The 24392-nt window shown below is 37.6% G+C and overlaps 1 protein-coding gene across 5 annotated transcripts in view; it reads left to right on the forward strand.

Annotated features, from left to right (window-relative positions):
* The window catches only part of CDKL5 (cyclin dependent kinase like 5), a 140631-nt gene that overhangs the window by 35145 nt on the left and 81094 nt on the right, over positions 1–24392 (forward strand). For all 5 annotated transcript variants that reach the window (XR_008746839.1, XM_027778961.2, XM_055801953.1 and 2 more), the window contains exons 2-3: positions 15549–15778; positions 16300–16334. Coding sequence is in view for 4 of the 5 variants with exons in the window: in XM_027778961.2 (XP_027634762.1) it covers positions 15715–15778; positions 16300–16334 (99 nt within the window). In the remaining variant the exon portion in view is untranslated. The remainder of the gene's footprint in view (positions 1–15548; positions 15779–16299; positions 16335–24392) is intronic.

Here is a 24392-nt window from a genome sequence, read left to right on the forward strand (position 1 = left end):
CTGAAGTTAACTGCATTCCATGTTCTATTTCTAGTGTTACTTAGCTGCTGCTGCTGCTTACAGGCTAAATTAGAAGTAAGATCATTGCATTTCACCACCACTAGAGCTAAGGGTACAAAATTATTTAAGTTTTTAGTTGGCCAAGTGCTCAGCTTGCCAAGAAACAAGTCTCTAATAGCTGGAAAATGTGCTGATGGATTCCTCGCCCCCTACCCCCAGTTAATTGAAGTTCATGAGATAGAATATATTTCTGAAGTTAATTGAGAGTTTATTATTGGAGCAGATTCAAGTACTATAAGAAATTCTTGTAAGGAAAGAGGGGGGGAAAAAAAAAAAGCGGCTTGCTTTTACATAAGTAAAAGAAAAGTGCTGTTACCTCCCCCTCACACCCCCAAACAAGATGAGAATGGTATTAGATTTTGCATCTCTGTTTTTAATTGCAAATTAATAAAAATGGCAGTATAATCTGCTTTCACATCTCAGGGCAATAATGACAGACTTCATATTTTGAGAAGTTGCCTCAGTGCAGGAGACAGTTGACGTTTTTCTTAGTTGTCTTCATTAAAGTGGATATTATTCTCCAGTGTGCTGGGCAAATCTGCTACTCGGATTGTGGTAGATCCTGGTGTGATCTGTGTCTCTGTTAAACCCTTATGCAGGTGCAGTTCCTTTGTTAATGCATAAGCTGCTGTCTTTACAGGTTTGTAAATACATTATTTCTTCAGTCCAAAGCGTTGCTTTATTTTAGAAGTGTGTTCTATGCACACCTTTCAGAAAACAGTTGTCTGTATCAGTCTTCCAATCCATAGGTGTGGGATCTGGTTTTCTCTTGTTTTCCTCATGCTTTTCCTGCACTGGAAATTGTTGTGCATTACTGTAATGGTTTAGCCTTCTATAACAGATCTTCCAGCCATGGCAGAAGATATTCATCGGACCCCTTCTTCATTCTTGTAGAGTTCAACTTGTGAACTTACACTATAAAAAAATGAAATAAATGTTCTTTTTCTTGCTTGGGCAACTTGGGATCTGTTTAAAAGTGCTAAAAATAATGTCTTGATTTGACAGTAAGTTAAGATTTTGGCTTATGTATGATTCATTTCTAGAAAGTAGAGAGTAGAAGTAGTAATCAAATTTATTCACATTCCTTTTCAATAAAGAAAAGAAAGGTGATAAAAAAAATTTAGCTGAAGTTCTAAGAAAATAAATTTGCTGGAAGGAGTAATTTGTCGCCTGTCATTAAAAATAGGTGCATGCATATGTACATTTCTCTGAATGTGTGTGTATATATATATCTGCAGAGATAAAAACCCCTATAACTGTATATCTGTATAGCTACTTGTGGGTGTATTTGTGAGGGGTTTTTGGCCATTGGTTTGCATGAGAACCAGTTACAAAACTTTCCAGTTGTATTTCTAGGAATAAATTGGACAAACGATCATTTTTGTCAAGCTGAGTGAAGTGTAATCATGTTTTCAAGACCCATGATGGCAAAAGATGTTGCATTATAACTTTTTCTTGTTGAATTTCTTGAAAAAGGCATAGCTATTGCATACACACCTCCCTGCCAATGACTGCAGTGACAGTCTTCAAAAGTTACTTTTACTCCCTCTCTTCCCCTCACCCCCCACCTTCAATTAGCATGTTAGACTGTTTTATCCTCATCCTAGTGAAGTTAGTTTTCTTCCAGATGAAGTAATTTAAAGGTATTGGTTTAAGTTTTCCTGCGAGCCAGGGTCGGGGAGAAGAATAACAGAAATCAGGTAACACAACTAAAATTCTGAAATTTTACTAAATATGAAAATTGTCATTACTCTCTATTTTTTCTGTGTTCTGGCTTTCTGCAAGTACATATCCATAAGGTGACAATAACAAATTTTATGTCCATTTTACATTACAGGCAGCTAATTAGATTTATTCTTCTAAAAATTAAGACATCATGCAGGGAATATAGCCTACTTTACCATTATTCAGTATTAACAATGGAGAAGAGAAGGTGGTTTCTAAAGTTGGGTACTTAATGCAAATTCATTCTCTTGCATAAGCTACAGAGCAATAGAACATTGTCATTAAAACTGACTCATAGCATTCAACAGAAGGTGTGTTTCAAGCTTTAAAAGTGCTAAGAGAATTACTAGACTACTAAGTGCAGTCTAGTAAATACCTTGCAGTGGGAAAAAATACTTTAGCTGGTTTTTGTTGCAAAATGCTGTTGTGCCAATTGTCTGGCAAGTATTTTGCTTTTTTAATAAAATCTGAGCATGTAAGCAGAGAAATCGAGTTATTCTACGCTACTGAGTATTTTGATCAGTTTAAAAATGGATGCAAATAGGCTATGAAATGTGTTTAACATCCATGTTTGAAAGTCTAGCTCAGGATGGAGACTCTTACATTACTTGATTGTCTTTTAGTTCTGTTCATTGGGGATAGGAGGAATGTCTCCTGTACATAAAAAAGTCTCTCTAGCAGTAGGTATTCAGTTCTGTAGAGTGGTGGGTTGGGTTTGATTGGTTTGGTTTGGTTTTTTTTTTTGAGATACGAGTAGACAGGAACAGGAAATGCCTATCTAGTACCACGAGAGGCTGAAGTGTTAAACTTGCATGTAGAGTGGTTTAGTATGCAGTTTCAGCAGCAAAGTGGTATAAATTAGATAATAAGAATTATTTCTGACTTTTTATCTGAGTACATAGTGTATCCCCCGTTCTACCTGGGTTGCGAAGGAAAGCGGAGATGATTCTTCCAGTGTTAGAAAGGCACAGAGAAAGAGAATGTTAGTGGAAAGAAATAATGTGGTGCAGTTAAAACTGTAATCTTGCATGTTGTCTCCCTACCTGTTGGGCAGTGGCTTCTTTGGTTGCATGTGCTGGGTTAGGCACGGGGTCAGTATGCTGTTGCTTTGTGATTACTGCCTGTGGTGGATGATGAAATGTTTCAGTATGCACCCATTCAGTTATAGTTTCTTGATGACTGATATTTAGGTCTGCCATTATATGTGTATGGTTTTGTACAACTTGCTTACCACAAGCAAGAGGTGGCTCTTTCATCTTTTTGATTTGAGCCTTTCACTTCAGAAGCTCCCTAGCAGCTTTCATCACTAGGTATAACTGAAATTCGGGAAGTTCTTAATCCTCTGAGACATGGTATGCCTCATACAGTTGCCAGCCCTTATTTTCTTAGATTTTGTTACTTGACTTTTACAGGAAGTAAATAATAATGATTTGCTGGGAGCAGACTTTTGCGTTCAGATCTCCCAAATTACTTGTGTTTCTCTTAATGTTACAGGACTATGTGTATGAGAAGAAACTAAATATATTACAAACAGGAAAGTCAGTTATGCAAATATTGACTTTTGGGTGCTGCAGATCTGTTTTGTTGGGTTTGGGCTGGCTAAAATATATCTCAAATCTCATTATGAACTTGTTTATGCCTGAAACATCTTCTTAAATTTTTGTTTTCATCTTTTCTTTCATTCCAGAACTTCCCTATATGCCAACCTTTCACTGTTGTCTTCCATGACTCCATGGAGTAGCTTCCTTTCCCTTCCTCCCTCACCCACCCTTCTTGCCCTTTGCTGGGGCACTGCATTCCTTCTTTTTCCCCCTTCTCCTGCCACCCTCCCCACGCTATAATTAAACTTAAAAGAGTCAAAGAATAGAGAAACACGTGAAGGATGAAAATCAGGATTACGAGCTTTTTTTATTACCTTTCTTTTGGTAAGCCTGCCAACATTGTTTACTGTTTAGATGCATCTGCCTTTTCTCAAGACCTGTTTTTCAGGTCCTCTTTTGGGTCATTTACATATCCAGACATGCTTTTGCTGCCATGGGAATCTCCCATGCAAGAAGCCGTCAGCATACCAGAGAAAAACTCTGTTGGCGCTTGTGAAGCAGTCTGCTTGGAAGAAAGGTCATGCACCTGCCATTTCTTACGTATGTTTAAAAAATTTTCCATTGAAACATAAACTTCTAATCTAGATGATTCTTCACTTTAGATTATAGTGAGAAACTTGTAAATACTAGTCTTTCACTTTTTTTTTTTTTTTGAGGTAGCTCATGCCTTTTAGTTTCTCTTTAATAGAAGAGAACTCTTTAGTTTAGAGACCATTTTGCGAGAATAATAATGTTGACTAGGGCTGTGGCATTCTTTCATTGGGCTTTTATTTTAAATACTAAACTTTTGACAAAAATACTAGTTAGCTGTGGTTTGTTGGATATGTATGTTTTGCCAGTAGATTGATGGTGGTAGATGAAGGTATAGAACAAGCAAAGGCTGCATTTGTGTTAAGGAAGTTTGTGTGAACATTCATATTCACAATTATTGGGATAGTTTCCTTGTTACGTGAGATTGAAAATATCTTTTTTTTCTTTTAACTATTAAATGGAAACTGCTAGGCTGGTATAGCAAGTGAAGCTATTACTTGATTTTATTTTTTAAAGTCATTATGGAGGCTGGCATTGAAACAGTGTTGTTTATTATTAGAAAAAAAAAATTATTACCACATCCTGTTCCCAGAGATGAATCAAATTGCCTTTGAATGTTTTTGATGTTTTTTTTCCCTGAGTCATCTGGTGAGGCTTTCATTTACCTCAAGACTTACATTTTACCACAATTGTGTTCATGCAAAGAACCATAGCATGGTTTTAAACATTGCACCTTCATACATTATTTTATATACAACACCCAGAGGCTTATCAACACAGAAAAAAAGTTTCTTTATCAAAGAACTTAATACCAAATGAAAGGCAAGACCCAACTAATTAAAGGCAAGACCCAAGAATGTATCTAATAGTTGAAATAAGCAGGAGAGGAAAAGTGAACCTCCTAAGTGATTAAAGTCTTTGCAGTTAGGCTTCTGTGGTGGGTTGACCCTGGCTGGACGCCAGGAGCCCACCAAAGCTGCTGTATTGCCCCCCTCCTCAGCTGGAGGGGGAGAGAAAAATATAATGAAAGGCTCATGGATCGAGACAAGGACAGGGATAGATCATTCGCCGATTACTGTCATGGGCAAAATAGACTCGACTCGGGGAAATTAATTTATTACCAGTCAAATCAGAGTAGGATAATGAGAAACAAAACCAAATCTTAAAGCACCCCCACAGTCTTGTCTTCCTGGGCTCAACTTCACTCCCAGATTCTCTACCTCCTCCTGCTGGCAGCGAGGGGGACAGGAATGGGGTTGGGTCAGTCCATCACAGCTGTCTCTGCTGCTCCTTCCTCCTCAGGGGGAGGCTCCTCACACTCCTCCCCTCCTCCAGCGTGGGGTCCTTCCCATGGGAAACAGTCCTCTATGACCTTCTACAATGTGAGTCCTTCCCACGGGCTGCAGTTCTTCACGAACTGCTCCAGCGTGGGTCCCTTCCATGGGGTGCAGCCCCTCAGGAGCAGGCTGCTCCAGCGTGGGTCCCCCATGGGGTCACAAGTCCTGCCAGCAAACCTGCTCCAGCCTGGGCTCCTCTCTCCATGGGGCCGCAGGTCCTGCCAGGAGCCTGCTGCAGTGCGGGCTGCCCCTGGGGTCACAGTCATGTCCTTTTGGGCACCCACCGCTCCAGTGTGGGGTCCTCCACGAGCTGCAGGTGTGGACCTCCATGGGCTGAGGGGCACAGCCTGACTCACCATGGTCTTTGCCACGGGCTACAGGGGAATCTCTGCTCCAGCGCCTGGAGCCCCTCCTGCCTCCTTCTGCACTGACCCTGGTGTCTGCAGACAGTTGCTGCTCTCACGTAGTCTCACTCCTCTCTCCTGCTGCTGCAGATCATTATTGTTTTTCTCCTTCGTAACATGCTATCACAGAGGTGCTACCACCGCCGCCGATTAACTTGGCCTTGGCCAGCGGCAGCTCCATCCTGCAGCCGGTTGGCGTTGGCTCCGTTGGACATGGGGGAAGCTTCTGGCATCTTCTCACAGCAGCCACCCCTGTAGTGCCCCACCCCCAAACCTTGCCACGCAAACCCAGTACAGCTTGATAGTAGGGGTTATGGAGTCATTTAATTTTGAGAAATAAAATAATAGTAAGAATGTAGTCTGTTTTAATATAAATTACGGATACCAAGTTTAGAAATGGCAAATAATTTTTCCACTGTAGATTAAATTCATAATGTACGGGAAAGGTATACAAGGGGAAGTATTCTATGTATTTCAGTATTCTCAAATGGTCTCATTAAGGGAGTAAGTCTCTCCAGTGCTCCAAGCCTGTTTGCAGGGTTCATGTTCAGCCTTGCTGTGATCCGCCTCTATTCTTGGATGGTGTGTACAGGATGGCAGACCATCAGCCTTCATAATTATGTCACTGGTTTCTCAGTTTCCTTTCGTCTTCGTGGAAGGTAGTTCTTCTACCTGTTTCCTTGTAGCAGAACTGCTCCCTGCCTTATAACATACTAATACAATATGTGTCTTCCAACCTGGAACTCACCTGCAGCTTTGCAGTAGGGAGCACAATGGTAGATTTTTTTTTTTTTTTCTTCCAGAAAAAGTACTTCTGTTTTGGCTAATGCTCTAATTACGTTAAATCTACAACCACTAGATTTTATAATTTTTAAGCTGCTAGATTTTATAATTTTTAAGCTGCCAAGCTCTGAACTGTCCTGATTATAGTAGTTTTATTTTATGCTGTATGAGATGAAACTGGATCTTTTGATCATTGAAGAGATTTTTGAGTACAAATATTCAAAAGCTGATAAAAATCACAACAGCCTGTTTTCTCCACCACAGCTCAGTTTCACTATAATTTCAATGGAATTTAAATGTTGTGTTTAGGTAAAACAAATGGTACGTGAATGAGTATGAGCAAGTGTTGCTTCCAGCATGTTTTTTCTTGTATACAGATGAACTTTTCATTAGTATCCATTCACTGGTGCAGTTAGCAGTAGTGGACATAAGCATATGATCTTGTGCAGAAGATAATATTCTGGTCTTTGTTGCTTTTGCCTGATTATTTCCAAGTTGATTTTTGCTGCTTTTAGATGACATCACTAAATTAAATTTGTGGGTTTGTTTCTGTATTTTTTTTTCTTTGCTGGAAAACTGTTTACACGTTTTCCAAATAAACTTGATCACCTTAATACATCTTCCAAATATATTTACAGTATTTATGTAGCAGACTGAAGTTCCCTTACCTGACGATGTTCTAGGTGGCCTAGCATGAGGGCATCTGTCGTAACAGCACAAGTTGATTGCTCTGTTGCTGTACTTTCTCTGTAGTGGATTTGCATTGAACATGAAGTTTATTTCAGGGTTTTCAGTTTAATGTTCAGAGTTCATGCTAGAGAATCTGATACATTGATGCTGCCCCATCTATGGCATGGCATTCCAGAAGACTCAAAGCTCTATTCTGAATCCTCTGTTTCAAGGAAGCTTATGTTAATTGAGAGGAATTGTTGAATTTTGCTCTCCTGTTCGGTCTCCAGAATGTGAACCTCTTTTATTGAACTTCAGCTTACTGTAATGGTTATAAGATCTTAATGCAATCAGGGCCACTTTGGTGTTCTGTCTTCTTGACTTGGGTTTCACTTAAACTTACCCAGATAAGTAAATCAATTAACAGGTTGGTTTTTTTCATCTACAAAGCGTGGCAAAACTCACCTTTTCTTTAAACATGGTTAGTTTTAATTTCTCTAATAGACATCAAAACAAAAAAAATCTATGAAGTGTTAAAATAAGCACGTGCAAACGTTTTCAGTATTGTACATGCTGTTATCTCTGAAATCTGTAGAATTGGAGCAAACATCTTGTAATAGACTTTTACACATTGAAATAGTAGCAATACCTTCAAATTCAGATGAAACTTTGTATGGAGAGATGTTTCTGTAGGTTTCAATTTCTTTGTTTTTTGAAGCAAGCCGCTTTGAGGTTGGTGGAGTTAGAGAATTTTTCTAATTAAAAAAAAAAGCAAACTCAAACAAAACAAACCCCAGCACTCCCCCCAAAACCCTCCACTATACTATTTGCCCACCATGTGATTTAATCACTTGTAATGACTTTTGTGAAAAACTGCTAGTGATGAAAAGCCTTTGAGTTGTTTCTTTAAATATGTTTCCTCCACATGTGCTTGTGTACTAATGTGAATTTATTCTTGAAATTACCTGTCTTTGGGTGCTAGGACAGTTAGTAATTGAGTGGCTTCTTTTTGTCTTTTGTTGAAAATTTCTTTCCAAGGTTCACTTTGTGAAAGATGGATTGGTATTATTTAAATAAAATGCTTCCGACTATTTGTCTGGAAAACACATCAAGAAGGAATGATAATTAATTTTTGTAGTGTAGTTAGAATATAATTCTGTTCAGTTGCATGTATTATATTTTCATATTAATTTATTATAAAATTCTGGAGGACACCCCCGTCATATTTTTATGTTTGTTCTATATCTTTGGTATGCACTTTTAAAGGAAAAAGTGATTTTTTTTTTCTTTTTTTTCTCTTCAGAGAGTGAACCAGTAATCTGTATTTAATTACATGTTTGAAGTTTACAAGTCATTGCGGTTATTTTGATCTGCATTAGAATGCCCACAGAATTTAATTTCGGCATTCATTTCAGATTTATAAATACTTTATATTCACCTTTACTTTTCTATTCTCTTATGAGAAAGCTCTATCCCAGCCAAAGCCAGTGCAGAGAGGAACATCTGACTTTTAGAATGTGAATGGGAGTTATTTTTAGAACAATGAAGACAAAACTGGGTTGGTCGGAGGGAGAAGGTTTGTCAGATCAGAAAAAAAATCAGTCTTTTTTGTGTGTGTTAGGAGTCTTTAAATCACCAGTATGCTTTGTATGTATGTAGGAAAGATGTGGTGGTTGATCCAATTAGGAATGCACCAGAGGATTTTTTTTTTTTTTTTTTTTTTTTTATTTTTTTTTCGAAATGGCCAGGTCTTTTCCACTTGTTTTGTCTGCTGACAGCGTGGTGGCATAGGTTTGCTGATGCGCAGTTTGTGGCTGCTGCCCTTGTGCAGAGGAACCTAGCAGTGCGCTCGTTGACAGTAGGCTGCTGGAGAACAGAAGGACTGGAAACCATGATGGAAGAGCTGGAGAGGCCCTTTCTTTCCACAAATACCCTGCTGAGCTAAAATTTAGAACAGTCCTTCAGCTGACTTGCTGCTCAGTGCTTCGAAGTTGTTCCCTTAAAGGTAATATATTGTACTTTTCTTGGACAGGAACTCCCTCTGCTCAAGACTATAAATGTGCTGCTTTTTTTTTTTTGTGGTAAAGGAGGAAGACTTTTATGTTCAACATTATTATTTATTTTTTTCTTTTAAGCATAAATCTTCAAACAAAAATGTGGAAATTGAGTCAGAAAGTGGGTCTTAACGTGTAACTCTATTCAAAGAGTAGGGGGTTTTGGTAATCATTAAAGATGGGAAAGATATGCCTGTAATATTATTTTGTAGCCTAGGGCTTTACAGTCTGTGGCAAATTGTCAAAGATAATAAGGGACTAAATAGTAAGCAACATGACAAATGAGTATAGGATATTACTGGAGACTGGTGTTCTGAGAAGAGAAAAGGAAAGATTAAAATGACAAAACCAACTTCTAAGGAGACCACTACAAATACTGTGTAGATAAAGAAATATTTAGCTCCTTCCACAGGAAGATATTCTGTTATGCAATAAGACCTTCTATCTAAAAAAAATAAGCTGGTTTTTTCCTTGCCCCCCTTTGCCTAACAGTATCTCAGTAAGCAGAAGTGTGGTTTTGCTTTAACTACAAATGTTGGGCGCTTCTGTGTGATAGAAGTGAATGCTCCTTGTGCCAGATGAGACTGCAAAGGCTTTGGTTTTAGCAGATTGCTGTTGAGAGCATTGTCCTCTGAACAGTGGTTGTTTTTCTTCAGAGCTGCTGCAGGTATGGCGAAGACAGCCTAGCATGCGTAAGGACCAGCATAAACTGCGTAAGAAGCTGTCACACCCCCAACAGACACATTTGTTAAGGTTCTTATTGGAGAGGAAGACTAAAATGGAAGCAAAATTCTTTCCTGTCCTCCTGTTATGACTCATGGGAGCTGCTTTTGTGCTCAATGCTTTGATAATCAGTCTGCTTATTTGTCAGTATGGTCTTAGAAGCATCGTGCTAAGCACCCACTCTTTTTGAGTTGGCCACAGCTGTTAGAGAAGCTCATGAATCCTGCGTTTTAACTATGAGAAGTGAATTCAGTTCATATATGCAAGATGAGATGAATTTATTTTTGAATTGTTACTTGCATACAAAAGGAAGAACATGATTTTTAAAAAAACCCAAATCGTTAGTGGTGCCCTGGTCCTCAAGCTGAGTGTTCCTTTAGGAATTTAACCAAACGGGTATCACTAATAGTTGGGACCTGATTCAATCCCTTTATTTGTTGTGTGCTTGCTGCGTGATAGGAACTTTGTTCGGGTTCTTCCCCCCATACACCCCTGGCCCTTGCTGCCATGGAGTCATTCTCCCTTTTAGGCCAGTTATGTGACAGTGAGTTCCTTTGATGTATAAATTACTCAGATAAGTTTGCAGGTTTCAGTATATCAACAGCTATTAAAAAAAAAAAACCCCAAGCAACAAAACCAAAGGTGAAAACAAGTCCTCCGAAACCCAACAACAATGAAGTTAAGTTCCAGTGATGATATTAGCAATGTCAATAAAAGCTTTCTGGAACTGAATTTTAAAAGCTGTGAGCTTGTGCAAGCAACCTTGGTGTTTTGCTTTTCCATAATTTGTTCAAGTTTGACAGTTTTCTAAATTTTGTATTTATTTTCACCAGCTGTTCTTTTCATTCCTAATTTTTTTTTTATGAGCAGAGGAGGATAGATTGAAGCTTGGAGTATGAAAAATGACTTGCTTAATTGCAAGTTCTTGTTGTTTTTATCTCTTTTTCAAACTTTTCTTTTTTCAACTTCCACTTTGTGGGTTTCTTCATATTATGAAATCTTGATGGCTCTTCCTGCAGAACTGTGTCCCATTAGAAGGTCTACTGTCCCTCTACAAAATGGAAAAACAACAAATGGTAGCTTTTTTCCATATGCAAGAGCAAGACTGGCAAAACTTCACTAGCAATTTAATTACATTTTTTTCCCCTCTTCATTCTTAAAGTTAGAATATTACTACTAGCTTCCTTACAGCTGTTTAGATACTGAATTTGTTCTTTCTAATCTGTAATCCCTCATAATACTCCTGGCACATTCTTCTATATCAGTAAATCCAGAAAATTTTCTCCAACTATTTTCTTAACTCTGTCATTTGTATATTCTGGTATAACACTGGATCAGGTGCTTATAACTCTAACTGAAGTTTTCTGGAAAATCTCAAGAAATAGACTTACACATACAAAGGGGAGAAAGAAAGATACTGTAGTAGTAGTAAATCATGACTGATAGAGGTAGCTAAGCATCCTTTCACGTGTGCAGCTTGTACGATAGATGATGTGCCAGGGTTTGCATTAATGTGTAAACATCAAAGATAGATACTTACATGGTATAAGTTCTTTACATCTGTTTACTAACCCACTGTTTTGTTAGTGAATGGATGAAAATGTACCCAGCCCCTAGAAATCCTTAGTTGTATCTTCTCAGTAAGTAAAAAATAATAGATAAAAAGACTGAATTTACTACTTGTGTTAGGAGAGCAATAGGGGGTGAGTGTATTAACTCCTAGCAAGAAGCTTGTTTGAAAGCTAATGGATGACTTTGAAGTCAATTAGAAGTTTGTAACTAACTTCAGGGTGCAAATTGCATTCTGTCTTGACATATGAATTGAACTGTATGCTTGATATACATTATACTGATACACAAATATAACTGTATATTTATGGAACAGCTTTATTTCTCCAAATTTTGTGAAGACAAATGTCTGTGTCAAATTTTTTATAATTCTCACTCGATGTCTTAAAATCTAACTATGTAAAAGGTGCTTCATCCCTCCAGCTATCGATGATTATAAAACAATGACGAGCATTTTTATTTAGGATTGCGACCTTGGAGTGAGTGCTTAAGTGGGATCCTTTTGGGTGATGCTTTAGGATTCCTAATGGTCATGAAGGAAAAAGGAAGTGGGGAACAGCTGGAGTTTTCCCCATTGTTTTATTTTAAATGAAATGATCATATACCATAATGTTGTATTAGTTTGTATGTTCATTCCTAGAATGTTTATACAGTTTTTGCTTTGCACAGATAAGCCTTACATGCTATTGCAAAACAACTACATTTGTATTAAAATCTCACGTTATTGTAGTTCTACATTAAGTAAAACTAACTTGTTCTTGTTCATTTCCTGATGTTTCATTTTGCTGAATTGGCTCTGCATTTTGTAGAATGCTACGGTAACATTGAGACCATTTCAGAGATCTGTTGGTTTAATTCATAAGTTGTTGATGTATTGAGGCAGCCAGATTCACAAAAAGGGCTGTTAGGAGAACGAGTGCTATTTCCCTACTGAGAACCTCTGAGCGGTAAAGAATGGCCTTATTTCCTCTTCTGCAAGTGTTATCATTCTAGCCAGCAGGCAACTTATTAAAACAGACCTATATGGTACTCCGTGCAAAGAACAAAATTGTGGTTGCCATTAATATGATTTTCCTTGCTATTTCCAGTATTCAGCTTGAAAGAACCCAAGCTGTCTTCACTAAGTTATGGAATAATGTTATTCTTGCTATGGATCAGTTCCTTGAAATAACTTTTTTTCGTTTAAACTTCTAGATTTTTTTCTTTTTTTATTGTTGTTACTCTGCTGTTTGCAAGACTGTGTTGTTTATGGAGTTTGATTTCACGTTACCAGATTTCCTACAAGAGTCAGTGATTTCAAAAATAGTCTGAACAAGGCCAGTGCCATTCAAAAAGCAGAAAAATCCCTAAAAGTTCAGGGGATGCTGCCACTCAGCAAGTATTTTCAGCAGTTTAACTTCAATCTTTCAGGAGCTTTTGAAAGCAAAGATCTCAAATAAGTGTATACTTCTTGTCTAGGGATTAGGTGGGTCTAGCTAGTCTGGGTTCACTAATGTTGCAGGAGAGAACTAGTTTGAATTATTGCCTTGCTTGAGGAGATGTGGCAAAAGGAGTTTGGGTATGAATCCATGCTATTGCTGCATGTCACTTGTCATCTTTTCATTAGCTTTCCCTAGGTCAAGATTAGGTTCTCATAAAATGCTCTCTGCAGAGGAGTTGTGCAGGAACTCTGGAGTGAGCATAGAAGAGGTGGGTCACTCAAGTGTAGTTTTCTTTTGGGAGTCCCCCTGTATCCATATTACCTTTGCTGTCAGTCATGATGCATTTTGGAGAGAATTCAAGAAGCTGGTTTGTGTGTGTTTGGGAGTTACATATGAATGCTGCTCCAGATGCCACATGTCCAAGGAGCACCACTGTAACAAGTGGGTCAGCTTTCTGTGGCTCTTAATTTTTATGGAGTGAAAAGGGAAAACTGTATTGTTGGTGGGGAGAAGATGTGTAGTACCGAATTTCAGAGAGGTGGGTTAGCTGCTTGCAAATCTAACCTTTATTCCCAGTTAAAAAGTAGCGTATGTACTGAATACACTTACAGACTCTTTAAAAATAGAAAAATAAAAATAACGGATCACAAGCTGTTGGCGTGTATAGCTTTAAGTAGTTTGTGAGAAATTTAGAAATTATGAATGAGGGACAGGAAACTGCATCTAAATTTCTTGTTTGGTTTTTAGTATGTTATCTCATAAGCTTCTTCACTTTTGTCATAGATCCAAACAGTTTTGCATACATAGTAAGGTAGAAAGACAATGTATGGTAATAACATTAGCAGATTAAGTAACAAATGTTATCACAAACTGCTTTTAAGAAAGACGTGTCAGCGAATAATGTTGGGAACTGAAGTAGCAAATTCGTTGATGTTATTGAATGCTGCTAATAGAAAACAGAATGTATGTTTCCTGACCGTTCCTTTCTTCCTGGCAAGTATTTTCGCTGCTTTCAATGTGACTGAGGTGTTTTTTTGTGTCTTGCTTATGTTATGGCATTAATGGTTCCTTAAAGGTCTCTGCAGCAGTAGCTCTGTCACTCGGCTGCAGCGTAGGGACAGCCAGCTGTGCCCGCGTGCCTGGTACCAGCCGGTTTCGGTAGAAAGCCAGAGCAGCTCAGTGTGGGCTCTGTTCTCATGTTGATGGGTGCGACTGAACAGATGCTCCTGTTTTTCTAGAAAGCCTGGACAAATAACACAAAGGCTTTTGTGAGAAGGAGATGCCGAGTGAGATAGGAGAAGATTATATGGAAGGGAAAGGAAAGAGTATTTTATAAAATACACAAGAGAAGAAAAAATTATTAATTAAAACAGTAAATTAAACCACTGAAATAATCCATTAAGGAGTGGGTAACTGGTAACTCCTAACTCTTCGTTTAATTCAGAAGTCACTGATCTATTTTCAAAGTTTGTTTCCAAAGTACTGTGGTTGATTAACTCTGAAGTTGCTTCTAAAATAAGTCTCTCCTCAAAAAATTGTCTCCCTGTGTCTTGCTGGAGGCTAGTGCTGTTTCCTTCCACCCTTGAGTCATCCTTTTTGTTATGTGTGACTTGGTCAACACAGGTCTTTTGGCCATCACCCCTAGTTTATAGTGAAATCCCATCTGTGTAAGCTGAACTCAGTATTGTTAAGTCACACTTGCCCATTACACATAAGTTAGTGAAATGAATTCAGTTCTACCCTGCCATCTCATTTCTCGTGAGCAGTCCCGTTCTTGGAGCACCGAACTGTGGAAATGACATATTTCCAGTTTGTGGTGAAGCTGCTTTAGGTTTTCGCCTATTTTGGAATGTGGGTTGTATGCCTTTAATATTAGGGGGGGGGAATGAAAATTAGCATGAATTAGCAAAACTGAACTTTGATGTGTTTAGTTTGCAGAGTTCTAAGATTATAGGAGAAATGTGTTGAGCGTAAAACAGGCACAAAAAAATTTGTTCTTCTGCCTGTGTATAGTTGCTTGATTTGACAAATTACTTCAGTGTTTGGGAAACATGAAAAAAAATCCTGCAAAAACATTTTCTTTCTGTTTATTACATTTACATTAAATAAGTTGATGATAGAAATAATTTTCTAAATCTGATTGCTAGTCAGTCTAGCTAGTAATTTCCTTTATTTTCTTTATACAGGCACAGAAAATAATAGTAGAAGAGTATTTTCTATTGTTTAGTGTTGTTTCTGCCTTACCCTTTTTGTCTCATTACGGTGGACAAATAATAAATTGATTAAACACAATTTGTTTTTTATACCTAGCTGTCAGCATTTACCAAACTGAGAACACAAGGAGTTATAGGTGTTTTTTTGCTCACTGTGGTAGTTCCTATGGACATTTTTGTTTGCTTCTGTCCTGTAGAAAATGTCTGTTACAGTAATAACTTATTTACATAGTTATCCTACGTATGGGATTACAAGGCCAGCTGTTCTGTCAGATATGTTCTCAATAGGTTCTGTCCATTATACACGCTGCTAAGCTCTCTTGACCTTAAAACGTGGAAGTTAGTAGTCTGTTACAATTGTTGGACAGTATATGTGTGATGTATATGTACCACTGCTCTCTTACCGAAATAAAACAAAGTACTAATTACTTTATTTTTCTCTTTTTTTTTTTCCCCAGGAAGCTACTGACTGCCTAGAAATTGAAAAAGGGCGTGACAAGTCTGGTTGACCAAGGTGTAGTCTTGTTTTCCAAGAGCCTTTTCACAATTGCCTTTTGCAAAATCTTTGGACGCTCCCTATTGTGCCATGTTTTGTGGCTCTCACCGTAAGAGGAATTTGTCTTGATGAAGATTCCTAACATTGGTAATGTGATGAATAAATTTGAGATCCTTGGGGTTGTAGGTGAAGGTAAGTAGTATCTTTAATAAAAAATAAATTAGAATTTTATGTAGATTTGACTTAGTCCTCTTAATGGTACTAAGTTTTGATTTGCAAAATACTGCTTGTATGCAGATCTTAAGAAACATCAGTTTATTATCTGCAGCACCTTCTAATTCCATTCTCAGGTGGAAGGAGAAGTTTGGAAGATAAAGGGAATAGAAATGAGATGGTTTGGGGGGGTTTTGATTTTTTGTTTGATTGGGTTTTTGTTTAATGTATTGCATTTCTCTGTAGTGATACTAGAGAGATGCAACTTAACAAAATTCTCTGCAAGTATACTTAAAATAATTTCAGCATTATTCAAGCAATTTTTATAAAATTATTTCAGTGCACAGAAATTTAGTCCAAGTTCCTATATGTGCAAGTTCTGAATAATAATACTTGGAACTATAATATTTCTATAGCCAGAAGGTGACTGAAGACTGCTTTGTCTTTTTGCTTTTTACTTCTGCTTTGAGATGGTTTATCTCCTTTCTTCTTTGTTTCAGGAGCCTATGGCGTTGTACTTAAATGCAGACACAAGGTAAGTAAATTGCTTTAAGTCAGAGATTAATATTAGTATTTGTTTGAAACAACTTTTGATGAGAGCTGAAATGTTACTAATTATGAGCTGTGGCAGCTGGGGTGGGCTTTTCCCTGCTGTCAGTTACTCAGTTTTCCTAATTGCAGTACTGTCGAAGGAAATGGCTACGTCTAGTACCAAACCTCCATTTTTTGGTGTTTAATATTAGTCTGAAATTAATCACAACTAAGATGTTTTAAAAAAAGGGGGAAAAAAAGTTGCTTTGGAAGGCACTTTACACTCAAGCAGTCTCAATTAGAATGTCAAATTAATTGCCAAATACTGCTGTATAAGCACTTACCTGTCTTGGTGGGAGGAAGGAGTGAGATCTCTGTGGAATTTCTACAACTGTTGGACAGTCAAACTGTAGAAAGAAAGCACTGACTTTTATGCTTATTTATTTTTAATTTGGAAGAGGAAGAAGCAAAAAAGGAAAGGAAAAACCCTGTTTCAGATTAAAATGAAGTCTGGCAGCCTGTCTACACTATTTTAACTACTGTGTAAGTTAGGTGTATCTGAACTTACTGGTCATCAACAGGGAACTGGCATGAACTACTTTGCTGTTGTTGGAGCTGCAGTGTAGTCATATAACAAAATAACTTCTACTTCTCTGAGGCAAAACGCTTCCGAATCATGGAATTATTCATTTGTAGTGACCCAGCAACAAAGGAAAGTTTTTCTATGTAGTTCATACCTCTTTCTAGAAAAAGTTAACACTATGCAGAGGGCCTGTGTTCCTGTGGTGGCTTTTATAGCATGTACACAGAAGGACTTTTGCCCAGGACATAGTTATATTTTGAGTGACTTGCGCTATTGTACTGACTTAAAGTTAAAAAACGAAAAAAGAAAATTAGAACTTGGAAAGATCCTATCTGAAGCTGAAGCAGTGTCAGGCTTCGGGGAGACTGTTATGCTCAATAGAATGGCTTTGGTAAATTGGATATTTTTTGGATAGTTACAGAATAATAATTCAGGGTGAATAGTTTGAGGACAATACAGTTTATACTGGGCAGCTCTCTTTATGGAAGGTAACCTCACCAGTATCAAGAAGTTTCTAGGATTTCCTGCATTGCTGAGTGAAATTTAAGCTCTGCCTGTCTTCAGTCATGTCGTCGTTCTAAAGAGGTTGGTACTCTAAGAATATAGTATAATGGCAGGGTAATCTGTTGTCTGAGTTCCTATAAGAATACTTTATAATATACCAGATGACTAGAAAGGAAAGGCTTTCCTTTAGCAGAGGGAGGTGCTTCTTCCTACAGCCTGTGTGATGATGCTAAACTGCTTGTGAAGCTCTAAATTTTTAGGTAGTTGCATCATTTTTTTCTGCAGCTTCAAGCTTAATTGAAACAACTGTATTGAACTTCTAAAACAAAGTGGTATTTATTAAAGCTTCTAGAAAGTGAGTTCGCTAAGACCTAGGGTTTCCAGTATTTGGAGATATGAAGAAAAGGCAAGGTATGTTGCAATTTTAGACTTACTGATTTATGATTTTCGCTTACTTAAAACAAGCTGCACCCACCCTCTAAGAGCAGATGACTTTAGGGGCTGCCTGTTTTATTAAAAAGAATAACTATCTAAAAGTTAAACTTTGACATGCATCTTTTTTCTCATCCTTCCCCTGGCTGTATGTCATCTTAACTTTTTCCTTTTATGCCTTGGTAAAATATGCTGAGAAACACCTGTCCGCAGCTCTTTTGCAAGGTACTGCACAGATTCAGCAGACATGTCCCGCTTGTTGCCTAGATAGACAAGGTTCGTTAAGAAAACATTTGATAATTGCTGCAAGAGTTTTGTTAGTGTTCAATTGTAAGCATCATAATAAGTAGAATTATTTATTAGTTTCTACATTTTTAATTGATTTATTTTTTTATTTGGTTCATTCCTTTTAAATATGGAGGTGAAGTGGCTATGAAGGAAGAGAGTTGGAGGGACAGTATGAGTTGGAGCTTTAAGTAAAGTGAAAAAATGCTGCCTGTTTGCTCCAGATTTTCATTTCCCTTAAGACAGAAAAGTTTCAAATTATAGACAGAAATTGTAAGGCTCTGATGTTAATCATTGACTAGAGTGTACATGATAGAATTGTAGTTGTAAGAAACACCCTTCTAATAAGAAGGCAAGGGGAGGAAGAAAAGGGGAGAAGATTCTAATTCTTGTGACATCAAAGATGTTATAAACTAAAAGGGTGGGTTTTAGGTGAAGCCTAAAACCAGTCACTAATTAGCTAAAAATGGGGATGAAGTCCACACAGAATTATCTGGAAATGCAAATGCAAGGATATGTGTTGGGGTTTTTTTTTTTTTTTTTTGGCTGCTGATGGGCATGCATATTTTAGTATAGACGAAGAGTTAAGTTCTTCTACATATCTGACTGCAGGTAGCACAGCTGAACTTTGAGTGCATTACATAGTAAGTCTATTCAGCACCACATAAGAAGTCCAGAAACAAAATGAAAACATAGAGAATGTTGCAGTATTTTTGATGTATGTGTGGTATATAACAAGCCATCCTTGGTCATGTACTCTCAGCATGTACTGCTTTTCTTTTTGTGCAAAGTTAGCAATTATGTATAAGATTTGAATGTAGAAGTATTTATATTCATCTTTAGAATAGTGGTAACATGCTAGGGAACAAATTATCAGGTATTGTAAGTCAGTGTATTGGTGGTGAGAGGGTAAATACAATGGATTGTATTGGTGAGAAGGTAAATTTTGTGTGAAGAACTGACCCCTAATTGCAACAATTTTCCAACATATAATCCACTAGTGCTTCAATAAATATGTAGCTTTTTGCCCCAGTGCATTTTGTTGGCATCTGTGTATGGATTTAAATTAGAGGGAATGGCATAAGGAACAAATACCTTGCCATTATTATATGTGTTTTTTCTTTGCTAAGGAAACATTATCAGAAAAGCTAAAGTAGCTTCTCTAGAATGTGTGTGTTATTATACAGCGAGTTTTTATCACAAATCCTTTATGGCTAATTGTGGATTGTGCATAAAGATTACTTGTTTATCTGTGTTGGTTTTGTTTTGTGTTTTTTTTTTTTCCTGATGTTAAGCTAATACAAATAATGTTCAGATAAAGCATATCTGATGTTTTGCAAGGCTTTTTCCTTCTTTTTTTCTTTTGATGAGAGGACTTTTCATAAGGAAATATAATGGAGTACATTGTGTCTGAAAATATTTGAAAGGTATTTTATATTCACAAACTCTAAAAGTATGTTTTCTTAAAAGAAAAACACTTGAGCAGTTCAGCAGTGTCAGAGATCATGGCTGAGGGAAAGAATCTTTGCTTATGTTCAAGACTTGTCAGATATTTGCCCTTTCAATAAAACCACTACCCCCTTTACTTTGCAACGTGTATTTGAGCTTCATGTGAAGTTATCCTTTGCTAATAGAGACTTAATGCACAAATGTTAAGAGGACTCTGACATTAGATACAAAATTAATAGGACAATATTGTGACTTAAAATCAATAAAATGATAGGAAGGTGCTGTGGGAAAGCCATAGGTGTCCAGAGACAGGCACACTGAAGAAGGAAGCCTAGAGGAAAAAATTAAGCCAAAAGTCAGTGTGAAAAGGGAATGTATTCATATACTGTAGGGTAATAAACTGTATATAGAGGAAACATTGAAAATTGTAGCTGCAAGTAGGAGGAGTTTTTGGAAATCGGGTGAATACATCCTTGCATGACTGAGATAAGTGAAAACTCTAAGTAGACAAGACGATGACACTGGAACAGGGGGTCATTCATTAGAATGAGGCAGAGCTCACCACCAAGCCAGGCTAGAGAGGCAGCAGGATTCGTACTAGCAGGCAGTCAAACCATAGCTGTTCTACCGATGCTTTGAAAGCAGTGTTTCTAACTTCTGCTTTAGTTCCCATCCACAGAGCGTGCATAGTGGTTTGCTTTATCTAACCAGGGTTTTATCAATGTTCAGTTAAATGTTTGAGAAGGACACAGATGCAAGTCTGTAAAAAATAAGGTCTTTTTTTTTTTTCAGAGCAGAATTTCATTATTATTTGGTAAATAAGGAATAGACTGCATCTTAAGAAATGAGCGTGAAACACCTAGACACCTAAAGCTGATTGTTATATAAATAATAAAGCATGGTAGCTGATGGTTTTCTGCTTTTAGACTTGTCGATGGGGGGAGTTGGCAGAAACTTGCAGGAAAAAAACGCAGAAGGGAAGATGACTATATATGTGTATCTGTATGTATAAATTTGAGTTTTGTTTTAGGTCAGCTAGGTGTGCAGGAAGATGTGTGGTGATGCAAGTTCTCTAAAAGCACAGTAGAAATTTATGAATTCTCCTAGAGTTATCCTTTCTCTTGCTCTGTGCTGTGTGTTAGCAGAGTCCTTGAGCCTGAGGGGATACATTTTAATGATTTAGAAATTTAATGCCAGTTGTTCTTATGTGTACATCATCTCCTGCCTAATAAGATGTTTTTTTCTGGTTTTCTGTTTTACATGTGTGTCTGGTTTTGGTTGTTCTTTATGGTACGAGATATCTTTAGACCTTTTTGTTTAAGATAAACACCACTGAATTCCCTTATTAAAAACAAAGAAGAAGAAATGTTAGTTTACAGAATTATTTGGCCACTTCAGTGCACTGAAGAATAATGGAAAATAACCTTTCTAAGAGGTTTAATACTTCCAAGCAATTTCCTCTTTGCCTAGTATTTAATTTTGTCTTGTTTGAGCCAAGTAATACTCTTGCATTGTCTCCTGGTGAGTTTTGTGTGTGTCTCAAAGTATCTGAAGGAAACATTTACTGACCTCTTAAAAGAAAGGAATAGTTTACTCATTAGAAAATATAATGGATATGCATATGTAACAGAATAATTAATTTCATTTGAGTATTTCAGTCTTTTCCATGTCTTTTATCCCTAGATCCCTTACTGATCAGCAGGGTCACAGTTTCCTTAGTTTTCCCTTTGAAACCAATGTTTTTCTGTTCTTCCAGGCAGCTCACTTCTGCTCTCTTTGCACTCTGTTTGTGTTTGAGCTCAGTCAGGAATCCCCTGTTTAGCAATGCTGGCTAACTCAAGAAACTTGTCCCAGCTTTCTGTGTGTGGGAGCAGGCCATTCTGGTGCTTTGGGGAAGTCATCTGTGTAGACCAGCCCTCCTAGATCCCTTTACCCTTTAAAGCTGTCTCTAAGCAGATCCTTGAACAAGATGAAACCTGTTCTGTTGAAGGGCCAGGATTGTAATTCTACTGTCCTTCTTCCTTAATTCTTTCAGGATCCTAAATTCCACTGTATCATGGTGTTTTGCATCAGGAGATGCTGGTCTGTTGTAATCCCAGTAAGAAAGACATTCAGACTCCGTAAAATGTTGTTTTAAAGTGCTATTTCCTTGTAGTACTAGCTTCAGTAAAGTAAAAACAGTACAGGTAATCTTACATCCCTTTAGACGCTGGGAACCTTGAGTTGTGCAGCATCAAATGGGCCTCTCATCAGGGTGCAGCCTGCTGTGCAGACAGTGTCTGTAAGAAGGGGTTACTCCATTTTCATTATTCAAGCAATTACAGGTTTTTCTACAAGGAAACTATTAATCATTTCTGCTGTCAAACAAAATGGATCTTCATATGCAAACGTCTTGATGCGCTTTTAGATTAGGCAAGGCCAGGCAGGTGATGTGACTGGGGGTGCTGGGTGGGAGCACCTCTGCTACAGCCTCAGCTGGCCAAGCTTGTCCTGTGGCCAAGGGAGTTGTGCCGCACAGTCCTGGGCCTCCTCAGGTGAACTCTGATGTGGATCACCACCTCTTCAATGTGCAATGGTCTTCTAGTCAGGGTGACTACACATTGTCACTGCCTCTGAGGTTACTATCAGCCTTCACATTCCTGTTGGTTCAATGGTCAGTTGTGTCAGGAAATTGCCTTCTCAGTCTTCCAAAAATCTCCTGATTGTCTCCATCATGCTGTATTAACCATGCAGCAGATGCTGGAGTGCTCCAAGTCCTATGTGAAAACTGGACTTTATGGTGAGGCTTCCCTTAAGGCGGCTTTATCTATTTCACTCTCCTGATCAGGTGCTTTGAAGCAGACATCCACCCTAATGTCACCTGTGTTGTTCTGTCTTCTAACCCTCATACACGTACTGCAAAACAAATGTCCGTGCATTCAAGCCTCCCTTTCCTTTGCAAGAAACTCCTTGCCTAAGATCTTAGCTAGGCTTCCTCAAAATATCCTGAATCTGGTTTTGGAAGTGCTCTGGTCATGCAAGCTATATTACCACACTTTCTGTAATCCTAATGAGTGATTTCATCACCTGGGATGACGGGTAGTTCAGATAGCACATATTACTATTAGCTGTGCATGGACGCTTAGTTCTTCCTGTTTATTTCCTGTGACACCTGCATTTTGTGTACAGGCACTTGGGACCTGGTCATGTTGCTTTCACAGAGGGAATGAGAGCTTCATACTCAGAAAATTTGGGGCATCTCTGATGTTATAAAAACAAAACTCTGAATTTGCCTGGTAGAAGTTACAATCCCTTCTCTAACTTGTATATCTGCTGATACTATTGTCTTACTTGTCTCACTGGAAATCTGCTAATCCTTCTTTTTATGTTGATGAGTTTCTTTTTAGTGTCAAAATTATAAGGTAAGTGTACTTGTTTGTAAAAGTTGCATTTATCTTCAGTGTTGCGTTTTTCTGACATTCTTGCTTTAGATCTGGCTTTCAAGTTTCCTTAGCTCTCCAGCATGTTTTAAGCCAAGTGCTTGGACTGAAGAATACAGTCTTAATTGCAATTTATCTGCGGCTTTTTTGGGGTATTAGCTTCTGTACTGAAAGGGATACAACTTTTTTTTTTTTTTTTTTTTTGACTTTGGATTTGACAGTCATTCTTGTTTGGATGACTGAGAAACGGAATGATGAGTAAATGAAAAATCTGAGTTCCCAAAACAAGCACCAGTTGCTGTCTGCATTTTCCCCCCTCAATATTTTTTTTGTATAGTAGAGGTAGTATGAGCTTATTTCAGATTTTGACTACTCAGCTAGCGATTAAGCTAGCACTGTCTGGTATTTGAACCATAGAACACTAGCTGTGTGTGTTTAGTAGTTTCTAGGTTTTGATGTTTGTATTTCACTAAACTTTTTCTAATACGGTGAGTCAAGGAGACTTGCTTTTGACAGAGATACTAGGTAGAATATTGCTATTCAACATTTTAATGACTGATCTGAAAGTAAATATGAAAGTATTGCTGTTAAGTTACGGAAACAGACTGCAGTGGTAAGTAATAGAAGATAATGCAGAGCATTTAGCGTTACATGACAAGTGATTAAATTCAGGCAAAGGATATTTTAAATATTTATCTTCATATACTATTGACTTTCAAAATTAGAACCTTCCAGCAAAACTTGAATTATGTTAAAGTATTTTGAGCACTCAGTTTTTTCGTTTTGGAGTGAAGTGGAAAGCTGAGTAATGCATAGCCTTCTTCCAATCTAATACCCTGATATACACAAGGATGGTCCTTTTGAGTCAGATGAGTTCAGCTAGCTCAGGATCTTAAAAGTGACTTTGTTAGAGGTAAACAATGGGTTAAGAACAGGGCAGGCATGTCGTTATACTCCTCACAGTATTCACAGTTTCTAATTGTACAGTGCTACTGGAAGGTCATTATCACCAAATATTCTAGCACGTACTATGCCAGTATTTTGTTTTTAACCACATCCTGTAGCTAAAGCCATCTTCCTTTCAGTCTTCTACTTGCCTGCACATACTGTTTGAAGTATTCACCAATTTTTTTTGGTACACTGTGTAAAGTGTTCTGTGCTTATGCGTTTTTATATATACCATCAATTTACGTATAACTATCCTTTACCTAAAACGAGGTAAAAAATACAGTGCCAAATCCTATTGATCTGTGTTTGAGATGTCACACATTCTCTCATTGCTACTATTGCTATCTTGTTGCTTTCTCTATTTGGTTACATCTTCACATTTTTTTGCCAATCTTTTTCATTGGTATTTTTTTAATGTAATTTAAAGCAGCATTGTTAATTT

This window comes from Falco peregrinus, chromosome 4 (genome assembly GCF_023634155.1).
Source record: "Falco peregrinus isolate bFalPer1 chromosome 4, bFalPer1.pri, whole genome shotgun sequence".
In the NCBI taxonomy this organism is placed as follows: Eukaryota; Metazoa; Chordata; class Aves; order Falconiformes; family Falconidae; genus Falco; species Falco peregrinus.